At 41.9% G+C, this 24,064-nt stretch overlaps 2 protein-coding genes across 5 annotated transcripts in view; one reads left to right on the top strand and one right to left on the bottom strand.

The window, feature by feature from the left end:
* The first annotated feature begins 36 nt into the window (after window positions 1–36).
* On the top strand, window positions 37–3,592 carry ribc1 (RIB43A domain with coiled-coils 1). Its single transcript, XM_044038330.1, has 8 exons — window positions 37–307; window positions 752–969; window positions 1,118–1,335; window positions 1,459–1,573; window positions 1,847–1,965; window positions 2,531–2,749; window positions 3,110–3,276; window positions 3,440–3,592. The coding sequence occupies exons 2-8, from the start codon at window positions 771–773 to the stop codon at window positions 3,519–3,521; spliced, it is 1,119 nt and encodes a 372-aa protein (XP_043894265.1). The 5' UTR covers window positions 37–307; window positions 752–770; the 3' UTR covers window positions 3,522–3,592.
* A 102-nt stretch (window positions 3,593–3,694) lies between these two features.
* Window positions 3,695–24,064, bottom strand: part of l1cama (L1 cell adhesion molecule, paralog a) — a 40,374-nt gene continuing 20,004 nt past the window's right edge. For 2 of the 4 annotated variants that reach the window (XM_044038323.1, XM_044038322.1), the window contains 28 exons: window positions 22,156–22,512; window positions 21,090–21,104; window positions 19,362–19,464; window positions 18,694–18,896; window positions 17,671–17,793; window positions 17,134–17,304; window positions 15,791–15,905; window positions 15,225–15,409; window positions 13,673–13,804; window positions 13,444–13,587; window positions 13,247–13,358; window positions 13,005–13,162; window positions 12,757–12,916; window positions 12,424–12,548; window positions 11,990–12,091; window positions 11,527–11,724; window positions 11,368–11,438; window positions 11,046–11,271; window positions 10,835–10,950; window positions 10,181–10,397; window positions 9,195–9,317; window positions 8,788–8,964; window positions 8,562–8,675; window positions 8,301–8,450; window positions 7,861–7,992; window positions 6,981–7,053; window positions 6,814–6,825; window positions 3,695–6,521 (listed from right to left, as the gene is read on the bottom strand). In XM_044038323.1, coding sequence (XP_043894258.1) covers window positions 6,281–6,521; window positions 6,814–6,825; window positions 6,981–7,053; window positions 7,861–7,992; window positions 8,301–8,450; window positions 8,562–8,675; window positions 8,788–8,964; window positions 9,195–9,317; window positions 10,181–10,397; window positions 10,835–10,950; window positions 11,046–11,271; window positions 11,368–11,438; window positions 11,527–11,724; window positions 11,990–12,091; window positions 12,424–12,548; window positions 12,757–12,916; window positions 13,005–13,162; window positions 13,247–13,358; window positions 13,444–13,587; window positions 13,673–13,804; window positions 15,225–15,409; window positions 15,791–15,905; window positions 17,134–17,304; window positions 17,671–17,793; window positions 18,694–18,896; window positions 19,362–19,464; window positions 21,090–21,104; window positions 22,156–22,294 — 3,837 coding nt within the window. In that variant the 5' untranslated portion in view covers window positions 22,295–22,512 and the 3' untranslated portion in view covers window positions 3,695–6,280. The remainder of the gene's footprint in view (window positions 6,522–6,813; window positions 6,826–6,980; window positions 7,054–7,860; window positions 7,993–8,300; window positions 8,451–8,561; window positions 8,676–8,787; window positions 8,965–9,194; window positions 9,318–10,180; window positions 10,398–10,834; window positions 10,951–11,045; window positions 11,272–11,367; window positions 11,439–11,526; window positions 11,725–11,989; window positions 12,092–12,423; window positions 12,549–12,756; window positions 12,917–13,004; window positions 13,163–13,246; window positions 13,359–13,443; window positions 13,588–13,672; window positions 13,805–15,224; window positions 15,410–15,790; window positions 15,906–17,133; window positions 17,305–17,670; window positions 17,794–18,693; window positions 18,897–19,361; window positions 19,465–21,089; window positions 21,105–22,155; window positions 22,513–24,064) is intronic. The other 2 variants (XM_044038325.1, XM_044038326.1) reach the window with 2 other exon arrangements.

The raw sequence follows: 24,064 nt of genomic DNA, 5'->3' as shown, positions 1-24,064 counted from the left end.
GCGGTTTCTCGCGAGACCATATCGAGCGTTTTCCTCTCCGGAGTTCAGCTTTTGATGTGTTCAGAATTCACCAACATGGATGGAGGTGTATTAAACTATTATTAAATATAATGTTAACGTCATAGAGGTTTTATGTTTGTACATGTGCATGGCTAAAATATGTTTATGTCATTTATTATTAACATAAGTCCCTGTGTTGAGATGTTGCCATAGTTACCAACGCAACATGACACGGAGCTGCTTCACACACAGAGGTCATCTCATTTGTCTTTGCCGTAAATTATTTCAAATAGTTTACCTGTCGGAGGTGAGTGTTCATTTTGAATCGATTATTTCAGTCGTCTTAACAGAAAATACATCTGACTTCATAGAACCTTGTTACAGTCTGTATCAGTGAAGCCATTTTTATGATGTCATAGTCAATATTCTAGCTATATTTTTCATTATTCGTGTGTAGAAGCTTGTCCCGTTCTGTCTTGTTTTAAGGTGCATATTCTAGTTTAAAATATGTATTTAAAAATAAATATTACGATATTCAGCCAAGATGGTGTTTTACATGTTTTGAGAAAGATATTATTCAAAATGTAATTTCTTGAGTGTGAGACCTTTTGATGATTCATTTTCTCTATACTTTTATTTTGATTTGACTTTAGAGCATTTTCATTACTATGTGTTTATGCTACATATATTTATTTTTCACTGAAATTTTGAGTGACAAACCTGATATAATGTTGTGTTTACTCCCTTCCAGCTCACTTGAAACTGTAAGCATGTACAAAGTGGATTTGCCTGTTGACCAGTCTATTGAAAAGGCTGTAGAAAGGAGAAGGTCTGCAGAGACTGCACGCAAGGCCAGAATCTTCAACACCCGGGTACGTGTGATGGGTGTTGCCCTTGATGTTCTAAACCAACAAGTCCAGGAGAAAAAGCATCGGCAAAACATGGAGCAGCGACAAGACAAAGCTTTCGGTAAACTGGGGTTTGAGCCATGCACAGACTAAAGTCACCATGGTGACTTGTTCCCAGAATATGACCTAAATCCCTCCTCATTTATTAAATTATCTTTGTCCAATAATACACACTAATGCCAGATGTGTTTGCTCTCAATATTATACAGATAAACTGAGACAGTATCATGACAACATACTGCTGCAACAAGACACTGAAGAAAGAGAGAGGCGAGCAGCTGTGCATGCTGACTTGGTCAAGCACTGGGTCACTCAGCAGCATGTGGAGGACTCCAGTGATGCTGGTCTCAAGTGTGGCCTGAAGGGGGCATCCATGATCACTATTCCAGAGAGTGAGCTGGGCCCTGCAAGTATGCAGGTTTTTCAGGTAGGCTTTGAGTGATTATCAGGTGCATGGTGGGCATCAACAGCAGGAGAACATAGTCCAGCAAAGGGTTAAGTTAGTCATCACATTAAGTGCTGGAGGGCTTTGTTCTTGTTTCATGTACAGGGAGAGGGGATCAGAGAAGAGCAAACGAAGAGAGAACAAATTAAAAAGACAGAAAGAGATCTGCGAGTGCAGAAGGAAGACAAGGCAAGAAGACTCATGGGAAACAAGCACCGAGGTGAAAAGAGACAAGCAAGCACACTGTAATCACAGATGATCTGACATGGGACACACTGTAGCTGCTGTAAATCACACATGCTTCATGCTGTACTGCTCAAACAATCACACACTCCCACGCACACAGCCCTTATTGCCAGGTGGCATTGATGGATGCTCATCACAGATAACCGATATGTGTGACTGTGTCATTGAAGAGCTCTGAACAATGGGTAGTGGCCAATGTGGGTGTCTAAAAAATGATTTCAAACTTGTTCTCACCCGTGTTTCACAGAGATGCTTGTGAGCAGAGAACTAATGCATCAGGACGCAAGGGGGGTTCAAGAAGCGGCACTAGAGGAGGAATGTAAGAAAGCTCTACGCATGGCACTCGACAACTACAACCGCGCTCTGGTACAGTACATGCAGATGGACACACAGACAAGACACTCACACACCACCTGCTGATTTTGAGTGAGTGTTGAAAAGCAAAATCCAGTGGGGTTTTGAGATGTGACATGATGTTCTCAAGTGCTAATTGAAAATGTTAAGTCATGCACACACTTGCTGCAGGAAGCTTTCATGTTCATTGCCAAAAAAAAAGCACCATGGGTGGTTAAACAGCACTGATGTACGCATGGGCCTTGTCTGTTTTAAAAGCTTCCATTTAGCTCTCCTTTCATTTGCCTGAATGCACTTGATTGAATCCTCCATTGGGAGGTATCATTACAAGTCTTTCAGGTTATATTCTGACACATGTGTGGTTTCTCTAATAAACACATGCATGAAGCACATGCCACTGACTGAATCTCTCAGGAGGACATTTACCATATGGTTCATTCTTGGGTCTATGCTAGAATGCTAGAAGTACCACCATAATAGTGGTTGGGATTTGTAAAGCTGGTTTTCCAGTCATCAAGAGAAAGATCAACTGTTCCTGGATCCCTGCTAAGGGTTCACACTGACATGTGGTCCACAGGCTGCAGAGCAGGCAGAGAAACTGAGGGAGCAGCACAGGAGAGAGGAGAGGGAGAATCGTGCAGAGATGTGGCACACATTGACATCGGACATGATGACAGAGTGTGCAGAAGCAGCAGGGACGACACACCGGGTTCTGACTGACCGGTGGAAGGGGATGAGCCCTGAGCAGCTGAGCACCATCCATAGGGAGAGAGAGGCACAGCGCCATGAGAGACAGGTACTGGGGTATTCCTAAATTATAATGTATTCCTCATACACAAATAAGCAATTAATCATATTCTTACCCTTTTCCAAGACCTCTATTAGCTCCACTTTCCCTCAGAATTCCTTCCAAATTGTGGTTTCCATAATATTTTACTCTTGTGATAACTTAAAGGAAATATCAACATAAATTGTATAAATAACTTGCTGAGCCACATTCTAATGGGGGGATGAACAGCATCCACGCAAAAGATATTCTCCTATTTCATATTTTAAGGACTAGTACTGTCTAAAAACCTGACCCAAAAAGAAATGACTGATTTTCTTTCAACCTGGTATCCCCAAGCATTTTCACTCTAGACATTCATGTATTTAGAGACAGCGTGATGCTGAGAAGATGCAGGATGCAGCATGGGACCTTCAGCTCCTGAAGCTGTCCAGAGAAGCAGAGGATGAGGAGACAAAGGCAGCAGAGCTTAGGAGACAGAAAAGGATTCAGATGGACCAGCACAACGTGCAGCTGGCTCGTGAGCAGCAGACCCAGTAAGCACTGCACACACATACTGTACATACTGTGCACCCACTCTGCAAGTCGTGCCAGAGAATACATTTTGGATGTGAGGGGTAATGAATAATTCAGACTTAAAATGACATTTTTGGAGACAGTAAGTTACTGTGTGAATCTTTGTGTTTGTGTCTCTCTCAGCCAGGAGTTCCTGAACCAGAAGCTATACACCAACAAACCCACGAAGAACTACTTTAATCAGTTCAACACCAGCTCTCGCTGACCATCTCACGCTGATCCAGGCTTGTCCTCCTGTGACAAAGTGCTAATAAAAACCTATTGATTCTTGTGAAATGATTTCTTCTCAATCAATACCCGTTGCTCTATTTTACGTCACATAGTCATTGATTTGTTCTGCTCATGCTAGCTACACAAAAAGTGAATCCCTGATTGATACACATTGTTCCATGTACTTTATTTTCAGTCATATATTCAGTTACAGTGGTAGAATCATAATGCAGGTACAGTTACGTTGGCCCCACACGTGGTACAGGTCCACTCAACTATTAAGCATCCCACACACCACAAAGTGGCACATTTACACTCCAGCAGGGACACCCCCCAACCCCATATCCCTCCTCCCTCCCCCATTTTCGTTGTTGTTAAGTCTGTTTTTCTGAATTATCAAGAGGCCCCTCTAAACAAACCCATTCACTTTTCTTTTTTTTTAAATGTTTTATCATTTAGTTACAAAAAATAGGGGAAAACAATGGAGGAAAGCAAAAGCGTCCTCATGTTTCCCCCCTCAATACATAAAAAGCAAAGAGTGAGTGGCAGTTGAGTGAGTATCTGTGTGTGTGTGTGTGTGTACACTCATTCCTCATTCAAAGCTAACATTTGCTCTGAACACTGACAAACACAGATGTTTAGCAGCAGTTAGAATATTGGCATATTTTGTCATCCATCATTCCTGTATGAAAATAAATGTTTTAAAACCTTTATTTGTCCTGAGTGTGTGTGTGTGTGTGTGTGCGTGTGTGTATAACCAACAACAGAGAGCGTGCACACACCGAATGTGTCACTGGTCATTTTAGACATCCCATTTCCTTTACCTCAGGGACTGCCAGGTAATATTTGGCCAGTGTCAAGATTTTATTTGAAACGGGACAAATGAGAACAGCAACGTTGCATGTGCATGCTCGCTGCATCCCTGCCTTTCATAACTGCTTCTGACAAAAACTCCACAGATATTCACTGCACTGCAATGCATTGATGGATGGTTATGTGCAGGAAAGCACTCCTAGCTTTTGTTGAAATGTAACTACCTCTATCACTAAATGACACTAATGTACATTTTTCCGATTTTCAAAAATGACTACAGAACAATGTGGATTTTTTTCCCTTTTCATTTTTTATACCTCAACTATTTTTGCTAAAACAGCCAAATCTCACTGCAGTCTTTTGTCAAAGATGGAAAGGTTGAATTCAGAGCAATAGTACGAAGAAGAAAAATTACAGATTGCAACATTTTAAGTTATTTAAAACCTGCACCTTTTTTTCACATTTTTAGCAAACATCGTTGGGTTCATAAGAACAATCTTTTAGGGGTTATATTTACATTCAATGGGGAAAACAACGTTCCTTTCAGGTTTTCTCATAGTCACTCTAGTACCTATTATCTCAAGTTCTCCAGTCATCAGTAGTAGCACATAGAAACAATTACTACCAGCCCTAAAAATAATACATTCTCTGTGTTTGATCTAACAACTGAGCGCCTCTTTTGAACACCAACTAGCAATCATCACACCTGTCTGTAACACCAGCTCGCATTAATTAAGGTCTGAAAATAAAGCTTGATATTGTTTTCCCACAAGACTCCGCTCTCTCATCTGTGGTACAAAATAAATACTGCTCCTCAAACATGTTGCCTGGTATGAGATGAATAGGTAAGAAAAGGTTGGTAATTAGAGACAGCAATGTTTTAATACAGTGTAGAAAGAGACAAAGACAGATACAGAAAGCTACACATAGGTCTTGACACAAAAAAATTACAATATCATTTCCAATAATGGCATTACACTTCTGGTAGGAAGGCGAGTAATGACATCACTCTGGTGCTCTATGCAGACCCAGCAGGCACAGGAACATATAAGGAGCATGTACATAATAATACTGTATTATGGCTAAGTAGATAGATGTAGATGCAGCTATATACACCAGATGCTACTCAGCATCTTCACAGCAAGTTCCCCGTAATGCATCCAATGTTATTTATAGTAAGAAACTTGGCTTCACTTAGTTTCAATGAAAACATCTTGATCTATGAATTATGCCAATACAGAGAAGTCGTGACCTTTATGTAAATAATGTGGAACATAACATGGCAGGAAGGTGATAAAATATAAAAAATACCTGATGACAAGAAATGAAGTTCTCTTGTTTTCAAACACATAAAAAAAAAGAAAAATGTCCAGTACAATCTGAGGCATTAAATGGCCTTAGACATGTGTAACATAAAGTAAGTCACGACATGATAAATATCCAAGTTTCATGATGTGTTACAGCAGCATGTGCTGTCTGATTCTCCACACACCAACACCCTCTTTCATTGTACGATTCTGCATTTCTATGGGACCACGCATCATCTATAGGACCACACCGACAGTCCCTCAGATATTTCTGTCTGTACATCATTCTGTCTTTATCCTTCTACAGAGTTAGTTGCAGAGAGAGAAGGAAAGAGAAGAAGGGGGAGGAAGTGAGTGTTAGTCATTTACTACACAGATAAACGAGGATGAGGGGGTCAAAGGACATCTTCAGGTCAGTCACAATTGTTTCACATTGTCCACTACTTTGGACACTCCTTTGGTCAAAATAGTCTCAGTCGATCAGATGACTGCAGGGCCATCTGAATAGTCAATATATTGATTGTGTTGTACAGTCGTCAGAGTAGGGATCAGCAAGTCATTAAGGAACAAGAGCATATGGGCACATATGTGTTGACATGTTTTGGTCTGGTGGTCCCCTATGCTTGTGTGGGGGTTAATCGAGAATGGTAACTGAGTTGGTCGTGCCATTGTTGGCCGGGGGGGCGGTGGTGGGGTTGAGTGGCGAGCTGTCTGGACCCTCGCTGGGACGACTGAGTTGGCTGACCAGAGACTCATCCATGTTGAGCTCTGTGGTTATGGCACTGCTGCCATTGAAGTCAAGGTTGTCCACGCTGCACAGTTTACTCTCCTCGCACAGGGACGGCAGGCTGGCCGTGCGCTTTTCCTCAAGATCACTAAAGTAAGTGAGAGCACAGAAGAAGTCAGAGGGAAGGGGAAGGAGTGTAAGGCACGTCAAAATAAATGACATATGAGCCAAACATGCAGAAAGCTATAACTGCAATTAGTTTGGAGTTTAAATAACCTAGCTCATCATTTAGACAAAAATCAGCATATTAAACGAGAGCAATAGCCTTATTAATTGCAGCCCTACGTAGTACCAAACATTACAGCGTCAACATTAGACAAGTATGGCATAAGCAGGGGATAAAGAATAAGTGAGTTTGGGCAAATCACATCACAGCATACCTTTCTAGAGATCTGCATAGCACAGGCAAGCATTTGTGGAGAAGAGGGACAATAAAAGCAACACAAAGGGTTAGAAAAAAAACATACAGTGCTGAGGAAACAGGGCAGGTCAGGCATTGGAATTTAAAACTTTTATAGAAACACACTCAAAGAAATGATGTGCAAACCTGTACTCTCCAAAAGTCTCATCTTTCATAGGCCGCGCCTCTGAATCCATGGGGCCTTCTTCTTTATCTTTCACTGAAAAGGAGACAGATATTCAATTTCATTATTAGAACGATCTCAGCCATGTTTCTTTCTAAGCCTCTGTCTCAGACATTCATTAAGAAATTGGGCTACACTGAAAGATAATGACAAATTTATGTAGTGGAACAAAAATATTCTCGTTATCTGTACACATCATCTATTTTTTTAATGAGGATTACAGGTTAACATTTGACTTCATTTCTTGTCTGACATTCAGCTTTATAACTGCTATTATTAATATTACTGTAAATATTGCATTGCTGTAATTCATTTTTCAGAGAGTTAAAGGTTGGTTTGGTGGAATGTATTATTCAGTCTGCAGGATAATTACTGCTAAGGTTTATGAATGTTACTTCACTATTCATTTGGTCACAGAGTAAAGAAGTGCAAGCTTGGATGTCTGTTTTACTACATGTTTGATGCAAAGGCTGCAACAATAGAAGGCTGGCAAAGAGAACTTTGGATTTTGTCTAACCAACAAAAGAATAACAAAACTAAGAGTTTTTTGAGGAGAATTTCAAGTACACCGTCATCTTGGACTACTGTATTTGTTTCCAATCAGAATAATCTTGATAACTGAGGTACATTTGTTTGTCTTTTTTTCCTACTACTAAAACCAGCCACTTTTATGGCCCCACACTAACTTTACTCACTTACACACAGGCTTTGAAGGAAAATCTAATTTAGAAAATTGAACATAATAATACTGAATTCATTTACGCTCAAACGGATTATTTTTTAAAACAGCCAAACATCTTCTCCAATGAATGATTTACAGTCATCACAGTGGACTGCACTTGCCTGAGTACTTCCCCCCTTTGCTCCTCTTGACGAAGCAGAGGATGAGCAGTATCAGCAGCAGCAGCGCGATGGCGCTCACAACACCAATAAACCAGCCTTGTGTTGCGAAGCTTTGCTGTATCTCTGTCACTTCTTTGGAAGGAAAAAAAGAGGGATGTGAACAGAAAAGACAGTGAGTTTTTTTGAATGGGAAAACAGGATGAAGGTTCAAGAGCAGACAGGGTGGCATTTCATCAGGAAACCTTAAAAATACTGGAGAATACCTGAAACAAATGCAAGTAATTGATCATTTCATATGGCTAACCTAACTCAGCTTTCTTATCACTGAGTCCTTTGAAAGTGCTTCACAGGCAGAGCAGCAACACTCTCTGGATGATCAGCCCAGAGGAGAGAGTAAAGCAGAGAATACAGGATGATCGAAGGCAGCAAGCTCATAGTACCTGTTCCTTCTGTCTCAATGTCTGTCTCCCAGTAGGTTTTGTTGCTGTAGATGAAGAGTAGACGGTAATGAGAGCCAGGACTCAGGCCCTGGATTTGGTAGAAAGACTGAGAGGAGTTCACCTCCTCTGTCTTCTTCCATTTACTGTCAACTGCAGAAACATGAAAACTTGGTTTGTTTTTTTGTTGGTCAGGAATGAAAAATGTGTCCTTAGTGGATTTCATCAAGGTTTTATTTGTATTTATAGGTGTCAGGATTATACCCTTTTTTTTGAGGTAGTGGATCTGGAAGTTAACATTCCTGTGTCTCTTTTTGGCTACCCAGCTGAGGTTCACTGAGTTTTCCCCCACAGACAGGCTGAAGTTTGTAGGAGGCCCTGAAATGCATCCAGACACATGAATCATATTCATAATGGATCACATTCTGGTCTTGTATATGTCACATTTGTGACTAGGAAGAGAGGTTTTTTTTTTTTGTTTTTTTTTTACCTCCATCCAGTGTGGTGGCACCCTCCCTAAATATAGGCTCTCCATCCCCAGTAGCAGTGCGCCCCCTCAGGTAGAACTGGTAATGGCTGTGGCGGTCCAGGTTTGTCAGGGTGAGATGGGTGACTGTTGGATCCACTATTGTCACTACTTGCATGGGGCTGTCATCAGTCTCCACAACTGATTATAGGACAGGAAAAAACATTCCATCATTGTTTGATCTTCAGCACATCATTATGCGTGACACAATGCTCGGAGTGACATGTCACTGACTGATGAACATCATTAGGAGCGTTCCCTTTTGACATTTCTCTGGTGTTATTGATTCGGCTGAAAGCGAGGTCCATGAAACAAAAGCATTTCCTGTTTGTGCACATAATGCACAGAGATTAAATGAAAACAAAACTCACTCCGTTGGTATTGCAGCAGATATCCACTAAGGATTCCATTGGGCTGGTCAGGAGGCGTCCAGTGAAGAGTCATTTCTGTCTCTGATGGGCTGTCCAACGTCAGGGACAAGGGAGGACCAGGAACTAGCAGCAACACAAACAAGAATGACTAAAGGTCCAGTGTGTGATTGGCAGATATTACATAAAGTACATTTGTATAATTGTATAATCACCCAGAGGTAAGAATATATTGAATAGCAACAAGGGTGTGACTCCGCTAGTTGCAGAAAGAACTATATTTGAATGGAAGTCATTGGGGAAATGCCCTTAATGCTCACTTGATTTTTCAACATCGCCGTGACTTAATCGTCTGAAGCATTAGTTTCAGGTCTCTTTCAGTTGAATTTAATGGCATTATTACACTATTTTGATCTACTGTTACCTTTTTCTAGCCACACGGTGGTGTAGTGGCTAGCACTGTTGCCTTACAGCAAAAAGACCTGGGTTTTTGCGACCCGGTCCGACTGAGGGCCTTCTTTATGGAGTTTGCATGTTCTCCCTGTGTGCGTGTGGAGTACGTGTGGTTTCCGCCCACGATCCAAAAACATGCAGAGGTTAACTGGACACAATTGAGTGTAGGTGTGAGTGTGAGAGTGAATGGTTGTTTGCTGTGCAATGGATTGGCAGCCTGTGTAGTCCGCTTTTTGCCCCATGTTAACTGGGATTGGCTCCAGCCCTACAACTCTCATGTGGAGGATAAAGAATATTAACCTAAATCACCATCTGCTCAATATCTCCCCCTAAATCAATCTCAACAGTCATTCACATATTCCACCGAGTAATTCACTGGATATCTTTGTAATGTCTATCCATTGTTGCTCCATCTTTTTTTCTCTCCCTGTCAGTTAATTAAACCTCTTCACCCATTTTATTTACCACCTCCCTCCAAATTGTGGCTCCTTCCCCCCTCCAACCCTGTTTTTTTTCACTGTCTTGCTCAGCCTCACCTCCCTCATGGGTCTTAAAGGCCAGCATCTCAGAAGCAGGTCCCTCTCCCTTGCTGTTGAATACAGTGACTTCCAGGGTATAGTGGGAGAACGGTCGGAGATCGGTGATCATCTTCTTCTCCTCATTGGCCTCAGTCTCCACCACTATGGTGTTTTCTGACTCCTTTGCCCTGCGGCCTCTGTGGTGACCCCTGGAACCAGTCCTGGTCAAGTAGATCTGGATCCAGAAAAATCAGACAAAAATGAAGAAAGGGGAAATTACTGCTAAGTTTCAGTGTCACATTCAAAATTTCAACATTTCATACCATTCGGCTCTTATTATGACCATGCTGGGTGATGTAAAGTAGTTGCACCACAAGAGAGATTTTCTTATGGAAACATTACAATTGGAGAGTCTGCTAGCAGAGATGAGGTACAGTTGGGACGTTGAATGTAAATGTAAAGACCCAAGAGAGAGGAACTGTAAACAGTGTGAATCTGATTCATCGTGAAGATGAGATCATCTAAAGTGAAAAAAAAGTTTGAAATGAGAGAATCTGTAGGGTCTGCCAAACAGAGTTGTCGCTCCACCTGCTATAAACCCAAGAAATATGTATTATTCATGGAGACAGCAGCTGATTATGTTAAGGGACAGAGGAAATACAGGATCAGTACCTTGTACCCAAGCAGGTGTCCTCTGACTGTCTCTCTTTCTATTGGTGCCCAGGTCACTCTGATGGTTGTGCTGTTAAGTATCACAACACCTACATCCATGGGAGCCTCCAACGGAACTAAGGGACGATGGCAAACAACAAGGAGGTTGGAACAGAGAAGATTATTGCTGACATATAATAAAAAAGTATATACAGCATGTGTATAGGTTTACCATCTTCCCCTGAGTAGCCGATAAATGGGTCCGGCTCAGGTCCCGCTCCTTTATCATTGACAGCCTGAACTTTGAGCTCAAAGGCAGAGAAGTTGCCAATGTCATTGACAATGAATGGTGTTGTTGTTGTATAGTTGATGTTCCACTTGGGCCCACTGCCCACCACTCGCCTCCACAACACCCTGTACTTAAAGTCAGGTCCGTTGAAGTCGCGTTTGCTCATTTCCTGGAATGACATGAACAGCATTGAAAAGATCATAAATGCTTTTTTTTGTTTGTTGGTGTTGCCTCAGATTTTGTAGTCAAGTAATAATAACTGTACCTCCCAGGTGATGACCAGAGAGTCTGGGTCTATGGACTCACTTCTGACATCTTCAGGGTTATTGTCTGGAGCTGTGATAAGATACAATAGTATAAGATTTGGGGGGGTTTACTGTGACACCAAAAAACTTAAAAAGGTAACAAAACACTGGCCTCATACCTTCCGCAAGTGTGTTGTGTATTTCAGAGGGCTTGCTGGGGTCACTCTTGCCAAAATCATTGATGGCAGTGACGCGGAAACGGTAGGACATGTAGGGCCACAAACTGAGGCTCGCATGCTCTTGGTTACCTCTTACTCTCATCAGCGCTTCCCAGCCCTTCTCCTTCGAACCTTGGTCCTCAAACTCAATCACAAACTCTGCAGAGACAAAGAAAACAACAAAGCTTTTGTACATATATGTATATATATATATATATATTAAGCAAGAGGAAAATACATTGTTTTGTTGCTAGAAAGAAAAAGTATTTGAATGCATGCTCTGGTGTGTGTTTATGACAGTGTTAGTCACTCGGTGGCATGAGTTTAAGTTTGGATCACAGCAGGAGATACATTTTCTTACAACAAAAATTAAATCACTATAATTTATTATAGATATAAAAGAAATTATAAGACTGTACTAAACCTAGCACAGGACTGTTGTGGTCATCTCCAGGAGTCCAGATGAGTGTGGCGGTACGAAGTTTAGACTCAGTGATTTCAAGCAGGATAGGAGGATCTGGACGATCTGGGGGAGACAACAATGATGTCACACCACATATTGCTTTTCTACATCCTTAATATGTCTCTCATGATCATCTCATGATGAAAACTTGTTTGTTAAAGCTGTGTGTAACTTCAGTGTAGCAGTGTTTTGTTTTCAGACTGATTGACATGACTGAGGTGAAACTCATTTCTAAAGAGAATGCTGAAAGAGAACGGTCAGGACAGCCATAGTCAAGTCCTGCAGGCTCACATGAGGAGTGGGGAAAATCTGGGGGGATCAAGTCTCTGTTTTGGAGACAGAAGTTACACACAGGAACTTTAACTTACAAAAAACAATGTAATCCTTGATCTTACCACATAAAGTGAGGGTGCCACTTGCTTCAGCCATGTCCTTCTTAGTGATGACCTGACAGGTGTACACACCCTCATCACCTGGTTCCACATTAGCAATTATCAGGTCTGGTCCTTCAAAAGTGTATCTGTGGAAATATCATTAAAATATATCCTTCATTGAAATACTGACAATGACAAAAATAAATGCATATTCCTTCTGGTTATGCATTTAACAACAAATGTAAATACAATTAAATACATTAAACAATCACACCATTGACTGGTGAATTGTCAGCATTTGTATTACAGTCCCAATAATGTCACTTCTCCCGCATGAAGACAGTATAGTCTTACTTTGCGTCAATGTGGGACTGAAACAGCTTCTGATTGTTCTTTCTCCACTGAATAAGTGGAGTGTCAAGTCTGGGGTCGACTTGGGGCAGACACGTGAAGATTGCTGTGTGTCCTTGCTGCACCTTCAGAGATTGTGGTAGTGACAGGATCACTGTCCTGTCTGTAACAGAAAGGAGGACATTTGACATTAAGATACATGAGGGAAATGAATGTGTGTGTGTGTGTGTGTGCGCGCGCGTGTCACTCACTGAGCACCTCCAGCTCTGCAGTGATTGACAAGTTGGTGTTCACTACAGAGCAGGTGTAGAAGCCCTCATCATCATGGGTGAGATTAGAGATCTCGAGCCCTCCATTTGTGAGTAGGTTAACTCTTGGATCTGCAAGGATGGGGATGCTGCCACTCTCCCTGAGAGTAAAATAAGTTAAATAATATCTCTGTGAAGTGTTAACATGAAAATTGCAATACATTTCAAATTGTCATGTGCCTCACCATACGACATTAGGTTTAGGGGAACCAAAGGTTTCACACTCCAGCAAAGCTGTCTTGCCCTCTGTATATGTATATGCATTCCTGTCTTCAGTAAGGATCTGTGGCGGCAGCTCTGAAACAGTGCACAAAGAAAAATGAGCCACATGACTTTTACCATAGGTTCAGAAATGAGGTTCTGCCTCATTAGGACCACTCACCGATGACATAAACATTGGTGTTGGTGAGAATGGTTCCATGTTTGTTAGAGGCCTGACACTGGTATATGGCTGTGTCTTTGAAGTGGACATCATGTAGGATTAGAGATCCGCTTGCTGTCAGAGTGTGTCGAGAGTCCTTGTTTGCTAGTAAAAAAGTACACACAGTCAGTACAAGTATGGTATGGTAGACAGTGTGTTGAGCTACAGTATGTTGGGTGTCTGCACTCACCTGTGATAGGGTTCCCATTGATAGTCCAGGTAATGACAGGGGAGGGGATACCGTCAGCCTGGCAGTCCAGTCTCACAGTCTCACCCGGGGCATATAACTGACTGACCGGCTCCTTAGTCCAGTAGGGAGCAGCTAGAAGGAACAGAATATTTTAATTAAAAATAGTACAAAAATTAAACTCTGCACTCACAATTAAACAGGTGTTTCCATGCTGTTCAAATCGAAGGCCCGGAGAACTTGACATATTTCTGACAGACCAGTGGAGGAGTGGAGGCGCTACAGAGCTGATAGCAATCTACTACAAATGTCATGTTAAAATACAGTAAATAAAGCATCATTTTGGCTTAATTCAACATTAGCCATCAAACTAATCAAATGAAACCCAGTACTCAACTCACTATCAGTGCAAGCTCTAGGTCTTTTTTTCCTAAATTAGGTCATAGCACAGCAGGTTTTTAATGCTCAGTCTGCTGTGGAGACTTGTTTTGGTTTAGTATTTTTAAATGAGGATACATTCCCTTATTGATATGTAATGGAAAAAAAAGTTTGACATTTGTATCGGGGTGGAAGTAAGAAAAATTAACTGATAAAAATGCAGCGGTAAAAATGGATGTGAAGTGATAAATGACCACATTTTATCATTCACCTCGTCTTACATTCATCCCTTATCACAAAATTACCACTTATCATTGAAGGAATGTGTCCACAAGGGTGGAAGCAACAACAAGGTAATGATAAAAATGGTGGTGAAGTGAAAAATACAGCGGTGATCCATCTGACATTTATTGTTTGCAGCAGGTAGTGTTTGTTACTTCTGCCCAAAACCAGTCAAAACCATGCCCACTAACTTGCTGATCGAGTTAATTATGAGATTTACGAGCTTTCCATGTTTGTTCTTGTTTACACATTCCTTATATGATAAGTGGTAATTTTGTGTTGTAAACAATAAATGTATTTACAACATAATATAAAAATGTGGTCATTTATCACTTCATTTTTCACTTCACATCCATTTTTACCACTGCATTTTTATCATTTTTGTTACTTCCACCCCACATACATTTGCAGAAAAACTATTACAAAATAAATTGCAGTTGACTTGCTTCATTCAGGTCTTTGCATCCTGATTCAGCCTAGCACAAGGCCCAGGATTTGTCAACCCTTGTTGAGGTTTCCATTGTTCTTAGAGCAACTTCAAACTTCAATGGAGACTTCACTTACTTCATAGCTGCTGGTGCTTGATAAACATTCTATTTTATTTCAATTGCATTCAATTGCTATTTTTGAACAGGGTATAAACCTAGAACATGACTAACCTTAATTATTAAGTTTTCTGAATTTAGAATTAAAGTGCTCATCTTTATATACAAAAACTAAAACATTCAATATATACCTGAATGACTGTGTATGAGTGTCCATACATTTTTGTATTTATCTGTAGGGACAAGTTAAAAATGGTTCTGTGCATAAAAGCATTAAAGAAGTGCCAACTTCTATATAACAAAAAAATAAAAATAAATAATAACACACAGTGTGTGTGTGTATGATGTACCTTCCACAATCACAGTGTAGGTGTGTGTGATCTTTCCCTGTGAGTTGTTGGCTCTACACTGGTACTCTCCCGCGTCGCTCTCTGAGATGTTAGTGAAGCGCAGGCGGCGGTCAAACATGTCTTTTGCAGTTCGAGATTCAGACAATTCACCGTCTTTCCTCAGCCACAGCACATCAGGAGTTGGACTGAAAGAAGAAGAAGAAGAAAAGATAAGTAAAAAACTTCTGTTTGTGTGTTAAATGCATGGTGGTTTATGAGGATTTAGCTTGTATTTATACTCTAATTATCTGCATGGTGGAAAACAGTCAGGTGGGACAGTAGGAAAGGCCAGAGTTGATTTAAAATGAAGAAGGTATGAGGAGATATACATAAAAATGAGAAGGCAGCGCAAAGCAGAGGTGGAAAGAGCGATAGATAACAGTAAGAGATAGAGAGAGAGAGAGTGTATGGAGGGAAGAAAGGAGATTGCATAGATAAGAAGCAGGTGAGATTGATTTGAAGAAGTGAGTCAAGTTTTTGATTGATGGGAGCAGGACAAACATATGTACACACACACACACACTCACAGGCCTTGGACGATGCACTCAAGCTCTATGGTCTGGCCCCTGAGGGCGTGGTAAGTGCTTCGGGTTCCCGTAGGTCTCATCATCTGGGGCCTCTTGTTCCGCACTACTGAGTTGGCTGGAGAAAGAGAGAGGTGGAAAGCACAAAGAGGGAGAGTGAGATTCATACAATCAGGGCAGATTGCTTCGGCGCATTAGAATGTTACCAAACCTAAAAAGCCTCACTACCCCCCTCAAAAACGTCTCCACCAGAGGAGTTAGTTATATATAGACAGTGGAAAGTGAAGAGAAAGTTCTCTCTCTCTCTCTGTGGAGTTTAACGTACATAATGCTCTTACGGTCAGTTATTGTTCATCTCACCTGTTGCTGATGAATGAAAATTAGGTCAAATGTTCTTAAAAGTAAAACAGACATTGGGACAGTTAGTGTATGTGAATGTGCTCAAACACAGTGTAATTCTAATTATAAGTGCATCTCTGTCTTTCTGACAACCACGCTTGACTTATGAATGTAGTAACCATAGTTGTGCATCACCTTGTTCATCACCTCTTAAAACTCTACAGGGATGCAGGGTGTAGAGTCCAGCAGACAACACATTACAGTCACTTCTACATACTTCACCTTTGTAAAAACACATCATTAGATAGATTGTGTCTTATACACAGAGGTCTTGTGTTACACATGCTCCTCTTTCTGACCTCCAGTGGGGCCACAGATGCTGGTAGCCACATCTCAGTGTGAGCAGCATCTCATTACCACTGAGCTGAAGCGGTGATGGGCCCCCTGTTGAGGCCAAGATTACCTACTTGATACTGTTACCACTGCTTTGGTCAGCACAACGTGCCACTATACAGAGGTGGCATTAATTCAACTCTCTGTGGTATAATATGTGCACAGGCTCACAGAGCTGCTTTAGCTTTTTATTAAAATGACATTACACAGAAAAATGTCCTTTAAAAACTGTTGACGCCGTCTTCCTTTACCATGTTTCTGAAAAGAGATGTTGCTGCTGGAATTTTAAAATGTAATTTGTCATTTCTGCGAGCACTGCAGATGAAACTCCATTCACCTTCATTATACTGAGGTAGCAGCAGAAATCTAACAAGAATATTGACTTTGTGGAAAAAGCTTTTGCGGGGTGAGATTTAAATAAAACTTTTGACATTATATACAAAATAATAATAATTATTTTTCAATGAGCACCACACATAAACTAACAGTTTTTCTCCTCCATTGCCCTCTTTGTGATTAAACATTAAATAAGTGTATTTCTAATCTAAAGATGCATTTTCGAAACACAGTGAAGTCAGTCAGTTGGAGTCTAGTTGATCGAGAGGAGAACTTACAAGAGAGGGCAGACAGAGAGATGGGTTCCTTTGCCAGAATGGTGCGCGTTGCCAGATACTGGACATTACAGATATAGTCGTCCCTGCTGTCCTCAGCTGTCAAATGGGCAAAGTACAGGTTGCCATCCTTCCCGACCACCACTCGTGGGCTAAGCTGAATATGGTGTAGCCCTGAAGACAGAAATGATAACAGGTAGACACAGAGAAGACACAGGTTCAGTGCAGTACAGTGGGGAAAAAAATAGTGAGTGGTGGGTCACATGGAGATACTGTATAATAGGATGAGGAGAATAAGCCCATTAAAATAGCAAAGAGACGTTTGTGAATGGGGTAAGAATTAATCCAGCTAATCCTTCAGAAGGTGATGAAGATATTTTTTCACAGAGAAAATGTGCACAATAACGTTTCAAAAATATATAATCAACTGCCAGTGTAGTGTAGATTTATCTGATACAGACAGAGAGTCTGCAGTGGCAAATTTATTGAGGAGCCAGGAAGGACGTAATGGAGGCCGAGATGGAAAAGTAATGTACTCACTCCAGTCCATCCAGTGAATGATGGGCTCCATAGAGCTCTGCGGGGGATTACACTTCAGAACTACACTGTTTCCCTGTTCAGACTTCACATCAACCTTTTTTTCTCTCTGCAAGGTCGGAAGAACTAATGGGAGAGAAGCATGAAAGAGAAGGACACACCCATTAGTCTGCAGAGATACACACACACACACATACAAAAACACCTGTGCACATCCTCAGGCAATCTGCGATCACACAGTTACTTAGAACACAGTGGATTTTTATTTATTAATTTCTATTTGAGAAAAAAAAAAGTGTCATCAGAGAAGGTGCAGTCTTTTGTCCCGCAGAGGCAGTGACGTGGTTTGTGAGTCATGTGACTTGCCTCACCCCGCCCCCCTCCACCTCTGCCCATTGTTGATAACCCCACAGGAGCTACTGTGGAGTGCCTCACATGACATCAACCAAAGAGTGTTTCTGGGGAAACCGTTGTCAGGGAAACTGTGAAGGAAGGAGGTTGTCCTGGAGAGATGCAGTCACACAGGTGGATGGATACGCAGAGGTGCTCTTTACATTTGCCCTGGGGACTGTGTGTGCGTGCCCGTGTGTTCCTGAGGATGTGCTGATTATCATGTTATTGCATGTAATTATGTTCTGGGTGGCAGTCTCAATCTGCTGACAAATGAGCTCTCTATGGAGCAGAGCAAAGGAAAGGGTTTTTTGCAGGCTCTGTTCACACACAGCTTTGTAAATCGCTACGTAAATTATGTCTGATCAAAATCAACCTTTAATCTGGATACTGGAGGCATCTACAGCAGCATTAACGCTGACATAAAGCAGACACAACTCCTCAACTGTGATTCTATTTGTTTGAAAACATCAGAGGATGTTTGATATTCTTTGACAGGGTGATTTCCAAACGATTAACAATCAACAAATGCTCACTAAACATGACTGAAATTACATAATTAAATGTCAAAATGTAATGTTTCTAGCTCAGTAACTAAATCAAAGGTTTCCTTAGGATTAATCAGCATGCTGTTACCATCAGTGGTGAGTACGGCCTCATTAGAGACGGCAGTCCCCAGTTCGTTGGATGCGTAGCAGACATATTTGCCTTGGTACTGCTTCAGAGTGTCCACGGTGTTACTGAGCGTGTAGAATGCGAATAAGCCAGTGGACTCGGTAACCTTTAACTCTGGGTCGCTGCCTGGGTGAAACTTCTCTCCATCCTTTGTCCAGTGGAAACTTGACAAGACAAATAACAAATTTTAAGAAAACATATAATTTCTACGTCTTTCAAAAGGGTTTCCTTGTCCTTATATGTCACTGGATTTGAGGATACAAATGTACAGCTGCAAAATTTACACAAGATGTCCCAGTGGGACCCATAAGCTTGTGATGTGTAATTGTGATCAACTCCTTGGCACATGAAACACTTTCCCACTTCACAACAGCAAAAACACTTTAAAGAGATTGCTTCAGGGCTTAATGACATTTATCCCTTGTTGAAATTAAAACTGCGACTGGGAGAAGCTGTGCTGTCATGTAATGCTAATATGTAGATGTCAACCCAAACAAGACAAGGGAAGGTCACTGCTCTGAATAGCTGAGAAAAAAAGATAACTAACAGCTCGGCTCGTCTGTGACGAACACAGCGTCGTCAGGATAAGAGAAGTGGTGTTTTGTGTGGATGTGTTTGTGCTGACTAACATGGGTGGAGGGTTTCCTGTAGCTTCACAGTTCATGACGAGGTCTTCAACGCTGAAGACGGTGACAGACTCTGGTTGTGTGGTGATCACCGGAGGCCTCTTGACTGCAAGCACCAAAAACAGTGTTTACACAGCATCACTTTAACTCAGCATAGTAACAAGACGTGTCATAAATACAAATACATATGGTATACAAAGGTAGTGGGGGGATGTACACACTCACTCACCACACCATGCTACGCATGTGACCTGATTTCATGCTGCATATAAGCTCACACATAAACTGCGTCACCCCATTGTTTCACACATATGCCTATATGAGTGCTGGTAATAGCTTAACCAACAGAATACTTGGAGACACTACCACTCATTCTCATAGATTAACACTTGCCAATGAATATATTCAAGTCCCTTGAGACAAAAATGAAACGAGGCTGAAAAAAGAGTGCAAGGAAGAGAGCAGGCATATAAAATGGGGTGAGATGAGAGAGGAAATTGATACAGCATAATGTAGGAGAGAGGGAGAGAGAGAGAGAGAGAGAGAGAGAGAGCTCATGTAAAAGAAATACATGGCACATGGCTTTCTGTGAGATTAAGACAAGAGGGGAAAAGGAGGGAAAGTGTCTGTGGGGAAATGAAGCACAGATTTTAAAGGAAAAAGTAAAGACCATCAGAAAAGCTTTCCCTTTGTTTGTCACCACTGTCTTTAATAGCCATGAAGTAAAGCCCCAATAACAGTCATAAAAATCCGACATGCTGGGGCGTGGTGTGAATACTGCATTACATCAGCATGTTTGATTCTACCACACGCTTTATGATCCATGTCATGTTTTTATATTCTGTTTTTCGACAGACAGAAAGTTCAATATTTTTCTCCACAAAGTAGCTTAACCGAGGGCAGTTGCAGAGAAACAGAGGTCACAGCTGGATACTTGTTGGTTGGCTTTAATTTGATTTTAAGGGAATGAGACTGAGCCTTAGATAAAGATGGATTTACATTATGTAGGTAAATGGGTAAAGGAAGGGGGCTGTGGAGCGCGATGGGGATGGTGAGCTGAGCAGACAGGGAAGAAGGATGGAAGTATGAGAGAGAGTGCAGACAGAAAATAGAAGCAGGAGGAGACCGAGAGGGAGGGAGGAAAACAAACACGATTCAGAAAGAGACTGATAGAGGAAGGGGATGAATTTAATGAAAGAATTCCCACTGATATAAGGGAAATGAGGCCCTTTCCTCAGCTGATTGAATTGAAGTTTGGGCTTTGGGCACTGCTGCATTATTGGCAGTGGAGGAGAGGAGTTGGTGCTTAGTGCTTTAGCTCCTCTTTATTTTCCTGTGGCTTTGATCTGACAGCCCTGGCTGCCTCTTTACGAACAGCAGCTCCTAGCACTTCCTCTTCTCTGCTTCTGCAGGGAGCTCTCCTACTGAGAGCCACAGAGGCTAAACACACACACCCACACACAGAAAAAGACACTAATACTGGTACACAATGCCAGTAATACACACGCCCTCACACACAATCACACTGAATGACACAAGACAGCCGCTGAAAAAGAAGTGCAGATAGAAACATAAAATCCATGTCGATGCCAGATTCAACAAAGTACAAAACAAGTTTTGCTGTGTGCTGGATGGAAAATCATCTCACTGCCATAATGAAAGTGTTCACAACAACCTTTGCCAGCTCCCGCATTAAGAAAGATAGACATCCATAAAGTTAAAAGCACTTACGATCACTTATGTGGTCTGTTAGTCCAGTGGTCGGCAGAAAGAAGGCAGTGAGGGAAAACATTTTAGTTACAGTAAACAAGACGGAGAAAGAGATAGTAAAATATAGTTTGGCAGAAAACAGATAAGAGACAAACAACAGTTATGATATATTGTCTTAAAACGGCATAATGTCTCCTGTGATTGAGCATCTATTAACCTCTCCCTCCTTGACATAGATTCTATAACACATCTCATTTATTGATCCTGATCGACACCACACTCACATAACTGACACTTGCTAATTGAAAGGCAGGGGACACCTTGACCTTTTACATTTTTGACCTGCCCCTCCTTCCACTTCCTCCTCATCATCATGCCTTCACCTCGTCCCCCTCAGATTGGGAGATTTATTGCATTTAATCAACATTTACCGTGTAGATCGTATTTATGTGTGTTACTGTGTATAAGCTAATGTGGAAGCGTTCTACATGTGAGATTTAATGTTTGTATTCACTTTTGAATCTGTGTGGGGGCGGAGAAGGACTTTGAGTCATTGCAGAACAACAAAAGCAGTGATGGAAACAGTTCTTTCTCTATCTATCGCTCCCTCTCTCTCTCTTCATTGCCTTTATGTGCAGGTCAGTAGCAGAGCAGATGAAGATCAATTTCCCTGCAGGGCCACAAGAACATCATGGGAGAGAAGAGGGGGGGAAAATCTAGCTGGATTTTTGTTGTATAACTTAATTGTTGATTAAATTACTCCACAATCAGATTCTGGTTTGCACCAAGGAGACCAGATCAATAGTGGGACTAATCATTGCAGTATGAGGGGATCCATTACAAAGTAATTAGACACACCACAGGCCAGATGAGTACTAAGCAGAGATACCTCAAAATGAGTGGTATTTTGATGATAAAGGCGTAATCTAACCCAGAATTTTGAGGTTTCTGTTCTGCTGTTCATTTTGCTAACATGCAGTGATTAATCATGAGGACAAATCCTTTTTGTGATGTTTTGATGAACACACGATGCAAATAGCTCTGAGCTACCACTGTTATGAATGGTAAAATATGGTTGGGTACTCACAGGTGGAGGGTATGTGTATGGCTGCTCGACTGGGCTGGGCAGCAAGGGATAGAAGGAGGAGGGGGAGGAGGAGAGGGAGGAGAAGGTGAGGGGAGCACTGCCCCCTACTGCCAACCTGCTGTCGCTGCATGTGAGGCATTGCTCACTGTCCCATCAAAGTCCCACCTGCTCACGTGCACACAGTAAAATGCACACAGAGGGCAACCTCACACACTGGTGCTACACAAGTGTTAGGCTGTGTCTCTGTTCCAGGACGCCTCAGCTTTGCCTTGTGCGTCTTTGGTCCCTCTTTGGTATCCTCTCCTTTTTTTCCCCCTGTCTCCTTCCAAGGTCCACGCCCTCCTGCTGGTCTCCTGTCTGAAAGATAAAAGAGAAGGGGGAGGCGAGAGGAGGAGAAGAGGAACAGAGAGAGGGAGGGGCAGAGAGGGGGCCATGTGTCAGAACGGGAGAAAAATGACCCTGCACCATGTGGTCAGACCTACAGAAAGATCGAAACATGAAGTTAACGTGCCAGTCAAGAGGCAGCAATGTATGTCCTCACAAAGACAGCAGCATTGCCTATCACTGAGTCTGCCCATAAAAAAAATCTCCTTTGGTTAATTACATGAGGAGTGGCCCATATGGAAGAGCCAAAACAAGAAGCTGAATAACGCCTCCCAAAACCCAGATGGGCTGTGGACAGACAAATGCAGATTGATGAAGTGTCAAATCAGATAATACAAACAAGACAGACAAGTGTGTAGCTGAGGATTAGGTTAACTGGTCAGGGCTGCATTTTAGCCACTGCACAGTTCGTCTTGTACTTGGGTGGTAGCGCTGTGATAAGTGTGTGATAAAGATGCTATCGGTCGTGGCTAGTGAGGAAAACCACCCCGTGGTAAGTGAGTCTATCCATTCTCCATCTGTACTCTTGGAGCTGGTCCACACTGCAACATGCAGGCTGTCCTCCCCCACGGCACCACGTGGCGCTACCCACTGACTGTTTACACTACTCAGTATCACACACAAAGAGCTGTTACAGCACGCCATGATTGAGACATAGATGTACACAAAGTAGACAAAAGAAAATGGTGACACAATAGAGAGGGAGCGGGCTTATTTGGCAGCTGTGCAGTCTGAGCAGTTTGATTGAAAGAGTTTTGGCTTGGCAAACTGTTGTTTATTTACACTGCCAAAATGGAGGGATGAGTGACCTTGGAGAGTGTGAACAGGTGAGCAGAAACATGATGGAGTGGAGGGCAAGAAGAGGATGGAAACAGGCTATTATTCATTTGTTGGATGAAGAGGGTAATGCCAGGTAACCTTACCTTGGACATTCTTTTTGCATATACTTTTGATATTCATATGCCAATCAGTGGAGAATGAATTCAACAATATCTCACAAAAGAGAAATTTGAATGTGGGATTTGTCTTTGCAAAAACACCCAAATTGGATACAATTAAAGACCAAACAAGAGTAAAGCTCTCAATAAGGCAGTTTAAACTATCAGCATTAGGATTAAATGAGCCGTTACACTCACTCGCTTGCCTCCTCAGAAGAATGGCACAACACGCAGTACACTGAGAGGAGGGTAAAATGAAAAGTGGAAAAGTGAGTTGGAGGAGCAGAACAGAAGAGAGGGGAAGGTGGGAGTGAGCAAGGAGAGGGAGACTGGGATGTGGTGGGAGGAGTGGAGAGATGTGGTGGCAGGGGAGGAGGAGAAGGTCTGACAAAGGTGACAGCTGTGACACTCATCCGATCCATCTACTTGCATACACACGAACGCACGCACACACATGTGCAAGCTCTTCTAATCAATGTGCATTATTTGCTCACGTTCTGCATTTTGTTTTCCAGCTCCCGTATCAGAATAAAGCCGCTATAATTGTTGTTTACTGAAGACAGGGGGGCAATTACAGTGATCCCATG

The sequence above is a fragment of the Solea senegalensis genome, linkage group LG11 (genome assembly GCF_019176455.1).
Source record: "Solea senegalensis isolate Sse05_10M linkage group LG11, IFAPA_SoseM_1, whole genome shotgun sequence".
NCBI lineage: Eukaryota > Metazoa > Chordata > Actinopteri > Pleuronectiformes > Soleidae > Solea > Solea senegalensis.
The sequence above is the reverse complement of the archived record's forward strand: the minus strand, read 5'-3'. Positions and strand labels throughout refer to the sequence as shown.

Excerpts from the sequence above, each read along its gene's own strand:
- ribc1 (XM_044038330.1), top strand. The coding sequence starts at position 771 with ATGTACAAAGTGGATTTGCCTGTTGACCAGTCTATTGAAAAGGCTGTA. Across the intron at positions 1,574-1,846 it reads CATGGGAAACAAGCACCGAG|AGATGCTTGTGAGCAGAGAA; the intron begins GTGAAAAGAGAC and ends CGTGTTTCACAG. Across the intron at positions 1,966-2,530 it reads ACAACTACAACCGCGCTCTG|GCTGCAGAGCAGGCAGAGAA; the intron begins GTACAGTACATG and ends TGTGGTCCACAG.